This window comes from Lepisma saccharinum, chromosome 14, assembly GCF_977018435.1.
Source record: "Lepisma saccharinum chromosome 14, izLepSacc3.1, whole genome shotgun sequence".
NCBI classification, from domain to species: Eukaryota; Metazoa; Arthropoda; class Insecta; order Zygentoma; family Lepismatidae; genus Lepisma; species Lepisma saccharinum.
This window is the reverse complement of record NC_139242.1, coordinates 54,805,042-54,819,503: the sequence shown is the minus strand read 5'-3', so window position 1 is coordinate 54,819,503 and position 14,462 is coordinate 54,805,042. Positions and strand designations below refer to the sequence as shown.

Sequence of the window (14,462 nt, the reverse complement as noted above, 5' to 3'; positions counted from 1 at the left end):
AGTGTTTTTACCTTAATAAACTGCCTTGGTCAGCAACTTATTGGTTTCAATATGGAAACAAGGCTTAATTATATTACAATTGCATTGCAGTGCATCATTGTATGAAACAGTAGTGCAAGTTTACAACACTAATTAATTCATGTTGCACTCTTACATAACTTCAGGTATCCACACTTTCGTACAACTGTCTTAAGATGTCATTTGCAAATCCAGGTATCTGTGGAATTACCCTCCCCCTCCTCATTCTTTATAGCATTGTCAATGCTATCACCTTCCATTTCATCAGTATTGATTTTTTTTTTTTTTTTGCATTAAATTATCATGTGCTATTGAAGCACTAGGTTCAGTTTGTAATAGTTTTGTAGCATGTATGATAAGTAGTGAATGTTCTCCAGGTGTGTTGATGTCTGCTATAGTGCTCTGGAAGCCATATAAACGCATCTTAACGCAATAAACATTTTACTTATGAGTAGACATTAGGCGAAAGAGTCTTGCTGTTAAGTTTAGTATAAGAGAAGTAATATGGCTATCCAGTCAAAGCAGTGATAAGACAAGGGATTCATTTTGTATGTTTACTTTCTCATATTAAAGGAAATATCAAGATTAGAAATTTTAGAATGTAATTATTTTTCGAAGGGAGATGTCTATATTGTCACAGTCTACTCGAGAAACCCCAGTTATTTGAAATGCTGCACGTTAAAAATTGTGAAATCAATATTGGAAGCTTTGATCGTCCTAAGATGGGCACAGAAAATATAAACTTGAAACATGAGCATGCATTTTTTTTTAAATTTCATGTTAGGATAGGGTTAAAGTTCTCATGCGTTTACCGTGGGGTTGAAAGTAGAAGGCATACAGATATCTCGCAAATATCAGATTTTTGTTCGGCTGTTTGTGAGGAGTCATGAAGGCTAAACAATGTACTTTATTATTCCGCAGGCGGCTGTGAAGAGTGGTAGGCGTTGCATCACAAATCAGAGTGGAAGAAAGGGCACCAAAGAAGTAGGTTTCAATATCTCCTACTAAAAATGCCTTCTGGGTAGTGCTTCAAAAGCACTGTGTGATAGATAAAAGATAAAAAAAAATCCTGCATCCATGGATAGCCATATTCAAATTTATACTAACCAACTTGAATCCAAATTGCTCATGTAGCAGTCTGCATTGCTTTCTTTCATGCTCTCTTTCAATTGCAGCACTCTTGTGTTATAATGTTTTTTTTCTCTTCACCTAAATAAAGCACTGAATTTACCTTTTTTGTATGCTAGTTTTCATGACACATAGCAGTACCCTAGTTACACAGATTTACATATTAATGTTTGTGCATGGCATTTGTGTTTTAACAGTTAAGGTGAGGCAATGATCCTTCTAAGTTTCTGATAAGCTTTTGTGCACATTTCATATGAATTTTTCTGTCCTGTTTTTGTATTAGATATTCTTGTAGCATCTGTGTATTTTTCTCAACTTGGCTTTCTGCACTGGTGAAAATGAAAACACAATTAGTCTTGGGCCTATGTACCTCCTGTTTTGTTCGTAATTGGTAGCATTTTTGAGTGTGTGTGCATGTGTGCAAGGTAGAGAGAGAGAGAGAGAGCAAGTAGAGAATAAAGGGTTATGAATGTCTTTTCACATTGTGTTTAACTTATACATTTTTTCTGCATGAGTCTACCAGTAGCTTGGAAATTTGAATATGCATCCTGCAGGACTAGTATATTAAAATGATAAATTATTAAAATCATAATGTAATTGGGATTTTGGTTTTGTTGTGTACCGGTATCTGTATATACATATATATATATATATATAAAATTCTTTGTGTTTTGTTAAGTAGTGCTTTATTTTCTCTGTAGTTAAAATATGTCAGTTCCATAGTGTATCATCTTTATCCACAGATAAATTTATTTTCAGTATGAAAATACATGTTCTAGTAAATTGAATGTTTTCAATGGTATTGCACATTGTCCCTGAAGTTTACCAAAATTTGCCACACCACATAATTTGCCCCCCTTTGCAAAAAGTTGCACATAATGGAAATGTCAGTATGTAATTGAACCTTAACAGGTGAATATGCTGTCAACATCGTACATTAATTTGATCTTTCCAATAGGGAAGGGGATTTCTCTGAAGGTTATAAATTAAATTATTGTAATTTACAAAACTTTTTTACATTTATGAAGTGTTGAATAAAGTAATTTAAGAACCGTGCATTCTCATTTATCCTGTAGTCTTTCATTTTCTTCCCATCCACAGGTTCAACAATGTGAGCTTAAATGTCAGATGACCAATTTTGTGGATAAATATGATATATTAATCTTTCTTCTTGTATTGATAATTTTATAGTGCATTCATGTATATTAGTTTTCAATGTTTGTAGTATAAATTGAATTTGAGCAGACTGCTGAAAGTTTTCATTTTTTCATAAATATATGTGTATATGTATATATATATATGTGAGAGAAGTCCTTACTTCCACTCCTGTCTCTAGAGTCTATACGCCCATGTAATATTACTAAATATGATGGGTATCTGATAATCGGGGATTTTCTTCATGTACTGAAGGTACTTATTTACCATGAAGAACATGGTTATCTTATTCGAGATAAAAAGCTGAACTATCTGAAGTGGATGTTGATCATTTCCTGGATTTGCTTGGTTTTGTTTAGGATGGTGTTGACCTGATGGATCTTCATAAGAAACTTCCTTTAGTATTGTCTTTTTTCTGTCTGAATGACAACTTCTCTCTTATTTTTGAAGTATAGGAATTTGAGTTATCAGGAAATAAAATTCTGAATTTATGTATGCGGAAATTTTTGGCCATGAAACCTCATTATTTCAATGACTTGTGTCGAAAACAAATTACAAGAAAACAAAGGAATATTTTTCAACAACTATAACTGTGTAGAGGAAAAATTGTTTTTCAACGTTTAGTGATGCTGATCACATCACCCCCACTCACGACCGGATCAAGAACGTGTGAGGCGTTACCCCCACACCCCCTATACGCCTTCATGGCATTGTGCTAAGCACAGGAGAACACTTTACTTATGTTTGATATAACAAACTCTTGTTTCAAGACAACTACAGTAATTGAAATTCTCTACATCTTCCCAAGTCTTCCAAGTAGCCAAATGGGTAGCAATCTCGCCTTTGGTGTGAGCGATCATGGGTGACCCAGTGCCATGCGGACAATTGGGAAGATACTTCAAAGGATGAAAAAGTTAGAAAACGGCATCGATTGGACTTGAATGTGCTAACCATGTGTCACCCAATGAAAGAGCTTCTGTCAGGCCTTAGCCCTCTAGTTTTTAGTTTTACATCTTTCCAAAATGATTCTTAGGAACTACAGTGGAACCTTGATTTTTCATTTCAAATCTAAACCAAAATTTCATGACATTTTGAAGAGTGCATGGAAATGGTAGGAGAACGTAAAATCGCGATTACATTGTTTTGGGACTTAATCTACAGAGCATTCCCTGACATTTGCTACGAGACTCGGCGGCAAGCGGCCCGGCGAGCAGGATCCGCGACAGTCGGTAGAGTAGGCTATTAAAATTAGTTCTCATATTGTGTACTAACCTTTACTACAGAGGGTGTTGAAAATGATGTGCCTCTGCTGCAACACATCCCTGGCATCTCCGAAGGAAATTGCATTTACTCGTCTACTGTAATTCTCCCGATTTCTCGTACAATACTCTCTCTTAACTCACGGATGGTGTGCAGATTGTCTTTGTATACTTTATTTTTTAGATTTCCCCATAAATAAAAATCGCAGGCTGACAAAATCGGGTGTCCTAGAGGGTTTTGACACACACCCGTTTCTTCTGAGATGCAGCGGATAGATTTCCGAGGAGACTAATCTTTGTCCTATATCATAGTTTTTCCTCAGTAAGTACACGTGGGGTTTTCTTTCCACTTTTATTACTCTTTTAAGTTTTTATGGGGTTTAATATAGTGGTCCTATGTGGAACACCAGGAAATTTCGTTGCAAAATGTCGTCACACTTCTCCACAATTTCTCTTGGCAAAGTAACACACTGCAAGATAAATCCTTTGTTGTAATGTAAACTTTTGTGGTGCCATATTAAGCCACAATCTTCAACACACAGACACAGCACAACACACACAACTTCCGAGGGAGGATTATACTGGCGTCAGTCTGCAGCGTCAACAGAAAGGGAAAGAGAGCGAAAAGAACAGACTATAGCGTGAGACTGTCGCGGACCCCATTCACCGGGAAAGACAACGCTGACGCCGGACCGCTTGCTTCAGAGTCTTGCAGCGAATGTCAGGGAATGCTCTTTATAATAGAACACTGTACTACATAATCTGTTTGTTATTACTTTTGTTCTTAGAAACATTTAACAAGAACTGAAGCAGAAATAATTTCCTGTGAGAATTTTTTTTTTTTTTAATCATTATCCTGTATGTACAAAGGCTGTCGCAGAGAAGGTGAGACAGATTTTTTCCTGGCTTGGCAACACTGCCTATGGTTTCGGCACTGGTCTTGTCATTCTGTTTCTGTAGCAAGTTGTCATGTTGCGAAACCACGTTAGTGAGCACCTGTGTCGATTTACGTGGAACGTGTTTAGGTTACCCCTTCAGGTTTTTGTGTATAACATTGCTTTTCGCGATGAGTATTCAAGATGAACAGCAACATGCCATAAAATTTTGTTGGCGTTTAGGAAAAAGTGCTGCGGAAACATATGCAATGTTTCAACAGGCATATACCGATCAAGACAGACTGAGTACAGCCACAGTATTACCAAGGAGTCATTGACGACACTCTGCGCCAGCACGTAGCTAAAAAGAGGCTGCATTTGAAGAACTACTTCATATTGTACCACGATAACGCACCCCCACATACCGTGCGGGCTTTTCAGGATTACACGATGAAGAAAATAGAAATTATCCTGCATACAGCCCAGACCTTGCAGCCTGTGACTTTTGGCTATTTCCACTTTTAAAGCCTGCGTTACGAGGTCGTCATTTCATGACGAACAAAGAAGTGATCACCGTAGCGCAAGTTTTCTTCAGTTCGCTACCTGATGACGAATTTTCAAAGACATTCACAAAGTGGCAGGAGCGTATGGACGCTTGCTTAGCTGTCAATGGTGTCTATTTTGAAAAAGATGTATGTCTACTCGATATGGCTGATTGTGAATAAAAATTTTGTGGTTTCTAATTTTTTTGTTTAATTTTCATGATTCTTGGAGGGGTACATGTACGTGCTTGTCTTTTAACTGCTACGCAGTGATGACTTTTTTACCTATTGCACTCATTTTGGTCTCAATCGGCAGCTAATGAACTAAATTTTCACCCTAGGACATTTGCTAGCCAATGGAGGTCACTGTTTTCCTATACAGGAATTAGTCTCACCTTCTCTGCAACAGCCTTTGTATAAATAGTGGAACCTCGATTTTATATTTTGTCTGCATTTTAAGTTTTTTCAGCTTGATCTGAAAAACATAAAATCAAGGTTTCACTGAACTAGGTTCAGCTGTTTGTAGTCACCAGCTAACCCCAATATTTGCCATTTGTAAGAAACTAATCTAACTGCATGGTGGTAGCAATACTACTCTTTCTTACACAATTGAACTTCAGTTACCTGCTGCCAGCCATATTCTTTTTCTCTTTTCAATGTTTATATGTACCTTTGTAAAAGTGTCTGTAAGTTATGTACTGTAAAAGGTAAATCCGGTTGAGGTAACATTTGTAATATGCTTCTGTTTCTGAAATATACAAATTATGGTAATATCCAAAACAGAATTGTGTCATGCATGCAATATGCAGCATATTCATACATTTATTTCATTTCCATTGACTTCTAAAATATGAATTATATTTGCTCTTCGCAGGGATATGCATGGCCATTTTATAAACCAGTGGATGCGGACCTTCTGGGGTTGCATGATTACCATGACATCATTAAAAAACCAATGGACCTTGGGACAGTCAAGGTATGAAGTTATTTATTATTTCAGGCTGGCTACTCACTTGGAATTCTTGAATTCTGGTGTGTGTGATTTATTGGCTCCTCCGCAATTATGCATGAATTTTTCTCCATAGACGTGAAAAATAGCAACTTTTATTAATACAAATCCCAATGTTTTTATACATATTTATAAATGCCCCAAGGCAAGTTTTTTAGTGTAGCTTTTATTTATATCGAGGTAGGAAAAGAAAGATCATGGAAAAGAAAACAATTCTCTCATTCAGTTTACTTTGTTAGTGTCCTTGCAGAACAATCTATCCGACACTGAATATTTTTGCAAGATAAGATACCTTAACGCTGATTAGTTAAATTTGAGTTTGAAATACTTATACAATTAACATATAACATATTAGTACACTCCGTAACATTTGTGACTTGTGTTTGTAGATGTATTTCAAGCCTGAGAATGTGAAATGGCAAATGCAAACTGCACTTCAAATTAAATATGTATACCGTGTAATTTAATTGAACTAGAATTTTTGTATATGTTGGAATCACACACTCATTATATTAATATATTTGTGTGTGTGTTGTTAGTGTAAGGTGGTAGGTAATACATAAGATTGAAATAGAGGAACCATATACTTGTACCCTTGAATATTTGTAATGCTCGCCTTAAAAACCGGGAATTTTATCATGGTCTTAGAGTAGCCACTCTTGTTTTTCTGAACATCGCTATGCATAAATCTGTTGTCATAGTTGAATATATCTTGAGGCTATATCAATCACATGCTTGTTCATAAACATAGATACACCAACAGAATACATTGCAGATGTATGAAATTAACACTGCACTATATGTAGTGCACATGAATTATCACGATTCCCACGAACTTGGAAGAATTCGAGAAATTAAACTCTTTTTCATTTCCAGAATTTGAAACCAAGATCATCTCCCACCTGGTTCCTTTTTGGGGGAATATTTAAGTAAAAATACTCTTCTATTTTCCATCATTTCTTTTGAACAATGTTGTATAAACTTGAATCATTTGATAAACATACACAATTGAAGAAACAAGTATTTATTAGTATTTTAAATCATTATAGAATAGGGATGGCCCGATACCGATATAAAATTACAAATGTTCTTGAAGAACCTGAATGGTTCATTGACCTCCTTAATAAATGTGTTTTTTCAGTGTGCAATGCAAAAGAGGTGGTGTATTTAGACATTTGCTTTTTAAAAAGTAGGGCATGGAGATTATCCATAAAGATTATAACAAAAATGACTGAATTTTGCACTAAATTATAAGATATCTATAGATATATCAGATCGGTAAAGTGAGAAATTTTATCGATATGGCTATATCGGCCGATACCAATGGAGTACCAGTTAGCATGTCACATCTCTATTATAAAGTTATTTAAATGTACCTCGAACAATTGGGGAATTTGAATTCGCAAAATCAGTGGTACTGCCGGTTATTTTTGAAATAATGTTCTAACATGGTACAAGGAAAATATTCTTGCAAGTATTACTGTAATAGTTACATAAATTTTGTCACATTTATCTGATTTTGTGTTACTTATGTGAGAGTTTACTGGATGAAAGTTAGTCAGGATGGGATTGGGACAGGGAATTTTTAAAATCAAGCTCTTGGAATGGGAATGTCCTGCAACTTCCTACTTTTGTGAGTATCTTGTTCTTTAATGTCCAAAACCTTATGAACAATACTCATCCTTTTACAGGATTCATTTATAAAAGTGCATTGTGTTCATTAGGATTTTATAAGATAACCTAATTTCAGAGCAAGTGATAATTAAACCTTATTCTTTTCAGCAAAAAATGGATAATAGGGAGTACAAGACAGCAGCAGAATTTGCAGCTGATGTAAGATTGATATTTACCAACTGCTACAAATACAATCCTCCAGACCATGATGTGGTAGCCATGGCAAGGAAATTGCAAGATGTTTTTGAAATGAGGTTTGTATTAAAACATTGTCATTACTAAGTTCCCCTATACGCCTTCATGGCGTGGTGCTAAGCACAGGGGAACACTTTACCTTTTTTTTTTTTTTTTTTAAGTTTGCATGTATTGTCAATTTTCCAGTTATAATTCTTAAGAACCACAGTACTTGTGAAAAGTGCCAAATGTTGTAAAGAAAAGTTTAAAGATGTTTGCATTTTCCGTATTAATAGCAGCACTTGTTTTGTGAGCAATAAATTGTTAGTTTGTTGAGGAAGCGAAGGATTAGACAATAGGGTTTCTCAATAATTATCAACAATGTTTGGATTTCTGCTATTTTTTCCAGTCTATAACAACACCATTCTCACACGAGATGTCTGCAGCATGAAATGTACAAAAATCTCTTGTATGGCATAAAATTTAATTGCAATATTCCTAGGATTTTAATTCACAATATAATAACAAAATATTCTGTAACAAAATACAATAATGTCTTAAATGCTCCATAAAATTTTCAAAATGTTCTTGTACAACAAACGTATGTCAATACAGTACTAAGAGCATACACAGGTTAAAGGAGCACACTTGAAGTAATCTGTTACCAGCCTGCAAATCCCCTGATAGTTCTTCTGTTACCAGCCTGCAAATCCCCTGATAGTTCTTCAGTTGAAAAAGAAAGTCTTCCGACAAAACATCAGCAAGTGAACAAAGTGTACTAAACCCTTCATTATCGCTCAAAACTTGTTTTTCTGCCTACTTACTTTCACATGAACTTTTTGTAAGTCACCTATTCACTATGTCTCTGTGTTCCAGGTTTCCTGGAACCAAAATTGTTCTGAAACTTTCACACTGAAAAGAAAAAAGTGTGTTGCTTTTTAAAAAATAAACAAGAACACTAAGAAATTCCCGTTCACTTGTGAAAACATTATAAAAAAGCAATAAGATAATGTTTTTACAAAATGCTTGAAATGCCATGAAACCTAAATGCAATATCCTACTAAATCAACAAAAAAATGCAAAAAAAAAATGTCCTAACAAAGATGCTTTTTTTTTTTTTTATCTGTTTGTTATGAACATTGAGCAATGTATTGTGCTTTCCAAAAAGAAATATGCAAATGCATCAAAATCGCAGCCTTACTAATGAGAAATACATTCCCATTGGTAGTGAGATATTTTATTTTTACCTACATATCCCAATAAATATTTTACATAGTGAGAAAGGAATTAGTCTTCCATATTCTGAACATGGGACAGGGTTAGAACAAATTGTTTTGATAATCTTGGCACAGGGCCATGTTTGTATTTATAGTAATTGATTTTTCTTGCTTAAATTTTATTTGCCTGTTGTGTGTTTGAAAATCAGCAATACTCAGAATTTTTCCCCTTTCATAACAGATTATTTTGGTTTTATTTTATTTTACATCTGTAGCTATAATTTTCTAGAGTTTTGCATTTTTATTCAGTATTCACTTCTTTTTCTGGTCTCAATAATTACAATGTTACTAATTTTTTTCTTCCTGCTTGTCTAGTTCCTCGGTAACAATCCTCAGAGAATCATATAATTGAGTTGCACTGTATTTCCCTAGAACTTTTGAAATTCCAATTTTGGTTCTTCTATTTCCTCTGAATCAGCTTTGCCATATGCTTATTGTATTATTTTGTGTAACATGATTTTTCTTTCATACAAGACTTCCTGAAATTTCAGGTATGCCAAAATTCCTGACGAACCATCACAAGAAGCATCTGTGGAAAAGTCATCATCAAGTACATCAGAGACAGGTTCAACTTCAAGCACAACATCAGAGTCTGAAGATTCGGAAGAAGAGAGGGAAAAGAAGTTAATTCTGCTGCAGGAACAGGTTTGTTTACCAAACAGTAACTTTCCACAGAAGTAGTATTTTTTTAGTAATTGTCATTTGGTTCTAGGGATGTTAACAAATTATTTACACTGAGGTAGTAACAAGCAACAAAGCATGTAATTGCAACTTCTAGTGCATGTGAATAGAATATTGCAATTCTGATGGAGAAGTATAGGCCGTGTCCCAAAGGTGCAAGACCGTACTTGAAGCGAGCATCCTCCCGAGTATGGTCTTGGAGTGCGGTCTTCAATACGTGGACTGGAAGTGAAAGTCTTTCGAATTGTACTTCGACTGCAGCGCCAAATACGATCAGTAGATAGAACTGAGGACACGCTGTTTCCCTCGCGTTTTAAACACTTGTTTATAACCATAGAAATCTCATAGCATTTTCAAATGTTCGTACACATACATTTCCACACATTAGAAGAACTTTAACCAACAACTTACTGACCCATGACTCGTATTTAACCAGTGTTGCTGGCGTTCTATCTCTGCGATTCAAAACAAATGAGCAACGAGTGTGGATATCACGTGACCTAGTCACCAAGCATCTGTGCTGAGAGCTGCGTACTTTTGTGCTTCTGTTCTTGGCGCTTTCGAACTGTACTAGGTGACATCACTTCCGTCAAAACCGCACTTCAAGTATGTACTTTGCATCTTTCGGACAGAGCCTCAGTATATAAAGGTCACTGATGAAATTAATAAATTCAGAAGTTTTTTTTTTTGTAGTTATAATGAAAGGCTTTGTACAATTCCCTCCACTTTTAACTTTTCCTACCCAATATCAAGTTCCTTCAGAAATTTATTTGACACTCCTGAAAATATATTTTATTCATTGTTCATACCTCAAGGAAGTAGGTAAAAGTTGTTGCAAAAATGGCTGTGAAAAAACTATAAAACTACTGTTGGTGGAAATTTTGGTCAATTAAACTTTACCAATACCTATAGCCAATATTTACTAATACGATATAAAAGTCCAAATGGTCCTTGAAGATCCTAAACTGTTCATAGACCTCCTAAGCAAATGTGTTACCAGATAAATGCTATGTAAAAGAAGCCACACATTTACCTTTTTTTAAAAAATGTAATTACATGTTGTTGTTTTTTTCAAAAAAATAACAAAAGGGGCAGAATATTGCACCAAATTATAACATACTGTGGAACCTCGATTTTAAGTTTTTCAGGGACCAAGCTGAAAAAACTTTGAATACAGGAAAATGTAAAATCCAGGAATGTATAATAGGTAGAGGCACATATTTTTGGTAAATAAAGAAAGCAAAATATTCATACAAAAAGTCAAAATTTCGGGTTCAAGATCAGTAAATAAAATAAAATTTCTCTAATAGCAGTGAAAAAATATTTGCAGCAGAATTAATCAATTTTTCATGAATTGCATAACACTCAGGGTAATTCTGACTTCAGAAAGTGTCGCATCGGTAAATGAACTCGAAATTTCATGTTTATAAGAATCTATTTTGAATTTTGCAGGAAAATGCACTTCACACCTTTCAGAAACATGAAAAATGAACTTTACAATGTCTTATTTCACATTTCCTGCTTTCGTCAAATATGAAATATGCATGCCTCTGATAATCGGGCTTTCACTGTATTTATTTTACCGATACACTACTTCTGTGAATATCGGTTGATATAGATAGAGTAATAGATCAATCTGTGCCATTTGTGTGCTAAAATATGCCTATGTCAGTGTAGATTATTATTGTATTGTAGAAACATGCAAGTTCTAACTTACTCACAACTGTCAAACTATAATTATATTATTTACTATTTAATATCACAAAAGAAACTTCCTTGTAGTAAAAGTTAATATCAAGCCCAGTTAAATTGAAACATGAAACTCATACAATGTACTATATTTTGTGTTGAATCAGATCTGTGCTGTTTATTAAGTAGTGTAAAATTAGTGAGTTTTCTAGCAAACATTTGCTGCTGTGATACAATACCAATATAAAATGTAGTGGTGCTGATAATTGATATTCTACCGATCTGCTCCAAAATTACAAATATTTCATGAAGAACCTGAGTTGTATATTCACATCATAAATTACTGTCAGTAACTAGGTAGGCGTAACGGTGGGTTTTGCTTCTAAAAGGACCTCCATGTTTAGACATTTACTTTATGAAATGGGGCCCTTGACTTACTGTATCCGCTTGAGAATTGTCGAATTATTTTTTCTTTAATATAAAGTGTGTTTCACAGTGTGGAAATCACAAATAACGGAAATATTTGATCCCAAAAGTATGGCTCGTGTAGGTAAAGAACTTCGTGTCTCGAAGTGCTTCTGCCATTTTTTATTAATAAAAAGACAGTGAATACAAACATATGCAAATGGTAACATCAAATCGAGCACTCATAACAACTTAAAATTATAAACAACAAGAAATTGTAAGTAAGTTTACAGTCCTTTGTTTGTGTGATTGATTTACTTTGTCTTATCATGGATTTTAATGATAAATAATTACTAAGATTTATTGTATATATATTGGCTGTAATAATTATAGTTTGTGTTTATGAGGACATCCCATCTGTCTTTGTTTTGAATTGTAGTTTTGGGTGCTCTATTCACATGTATGAAGCCTTCATGCCAAGGTAACAGAGGCACTTTACTTCACCATAACACACCTCTGCAAGTAAAAACAACAGAAAACATTCAAAAACCAAGCAAAATTTTTCTCTTTTTAGGAAGGGTATAGAGGGTCAAGGGTACCCATAAAGATCGGGGGAATACAAATTACTGTGAGCTTTTAGATTCTTAGAAACACTTGCAAAATGACATAATTTTGCACTAAGTTACAGGCTGTGTATAGCAGTATTAGATTGGTAAAATGATCTTGCAATTTTACTTTACACTGATAGTGTGGATTAATCTGTTTCATTCGTAATGTATTTTTGTGAAAGTTTGGAGAACTGTAGTGACCTGACTTAATTTTATTTCAGCTGAAAACAATGCAAGAACAGATGAAAATGTTAGTGGAAGAAACAAAAAAGAGAGGGAAGAAAAAGAAAGAAAAGAAGAAAAAAGTGGACAAAGATAAAGACAAGGATATAAAACCAGTAGTGAATGATAGTCTTGGTGCTAGTGTTCCCACAACAAACACTCCGGTGGATGTGAAACCTTTATTGAGTGCTGGTGATATGAAACCACCAGCGCAACCTATCACAAAGACCCCTAAAAACAAAACTCAAAAATCGACAAAATCAACTAACTCTCAACCAAAGAGGCCTAAAGCAAATTCAAGGTCAAATAGTAAGAAAAAGAACACAAGTCAGCCTCCAGCGGTAGTGTTTGATTCTGAAGACGAAGACAATGCAAAACCTATGTCTTACGATGAAAAACGGCAGCTTAGTCTTGATATTAACAAACTTCCAGGTAAGAAAGTGCTTCAGTGATATTTTTTTATTATTATTGGAAGTGCAAGTGTCCAGTGCTGTGTTCCTACCTGCTTTGTGTGTACTTTTATTACTGGTGTCATGTAAGGTTAAAAATGAACCGTTGGTGTCCTCCTTATTTTTTAATTCATTAAGAACAAGGTGAGTACTTTTAATTATAAATAGATTAGGGTTTCTTTATACAGTATTTAAGTTGTGGCAACACCATATAGTTGCAATCTAATTTGCTTTTTGGAGGGGGGGATGGGGGATGTGTCTTCAAGAATACTACCTCATGTGTTCGTTTACACTTTTAACATATCACTAAGGTCTGAAATATGTTGAGCAGCGTAATAAATCCCATGTATTTACTTTCTCTCCATCCCCAGCATAATTATATGATTATATCGGGAACTGGAACAGTGTGTAATTTTTAAATAGAGAATTTTGTATCTGCAGACTTCAACACAAAACTTCTTTTACTTGTAATGTATATTCTATTACATTGGAAGGCATGGGGAGAGTTGAATCGTACTATATTTGCACATGTATAACACACAACCTGGTTTTGAGAGGGAAAATTGCAAAATACATTTCATATAAAATGTGCAGCAGAAGGGGTATACAACCCCCTCCCCAACCATGTTTAGCACTTGTAACGTTTCACTTTGCGACATATTCTGTAGTGGAAGAGCACAAGATGAGAAATAGGTCAAGTTCTGCTGCTTTCAAATTGCAAACTTCGCAGCACATGCAGGAAAGGACACCAAGCCACGCTTTCCAGAATTTACCAGTGTACATTAGACTGGCAAATTCAGTAATATCTGGAGAGCTTTTTATTGATACAAATGAAGACTAGCTTTTTATTGATACAAATGAAGACTAGCTTTTTATTGATACAAATGAAGACTATTTTCAGAAAGTGTACAAATGTTCACATTTATTAGGAAAATATCAGCGATAGCGACAAAATTTTAAAAGATATTTCATGAATATCGTACCTTCTCACATAGTGATATCTCGTATTTCACATGTTCACTACCAATTTAATTGGCATTCTTTGCAAAACATTTTCGAGATATCAATGGAAGTTTTTCTGCACATTGCAGCAGAACAAGAATGCATGCCTTGATGAGTCAAAATGATGTTTCATTTTGAATGTAACTGAAGGAGCTGCAGAATGGATATCATGAATCAAATAAACTTGCAAAGCAGGTGACACAATATCGATGCATCTGCTACACTAACTACAGGCTGATGCAAAATGGTGTAAGCAGTGGTGAATTGTGGAAAACTGAACCATGCAGGAACCTGT

At 34.8% G+C, this 14,462-nt stretch overlaps 1 protein-coding gene across 5 annotated transcripts in view; it reads left to right on the top strand.

Annotated features, from left to right (window-relative positions):
• The window catches only part of LOC145998897 (bromodomain-containing protein 3-like), a 165,140-nt gene that overhangs the window by 71,021 nt on the left and 79,657 nt on the right, over window positions 1-14,462 (top strand). For 4 of the 5 annotated variants that reach the window (XM_083135628.1, XM_083135627.1, XM_083135626.1 and 1 more), the window contains 5 exons: window positions 940-1,002; window positions 5,852-5,953; window positions 7,769-7,914; window positions 9,603-9,756; window positions 12,716-13,148. In XM_083135628.1, coding sequence (XP_082991754.1) covers window positions 940-1,002; window positions 5,852-5,953; window positions 7,769-7,914; window positions 9,603-9,756; window positions 12,716-13,148 — 898 coding nt within the window. The remainder of the gene's footprint in view (window positions 1-939; window positions 1,003-5,851; window positions 5,954-7,768; window positions 7,915-9,602; window positions 9,757-12,715; window positions 13,149-14,462) is intronic. The other variant, XM_083135631.1, reaches the window with a different exon arrangement.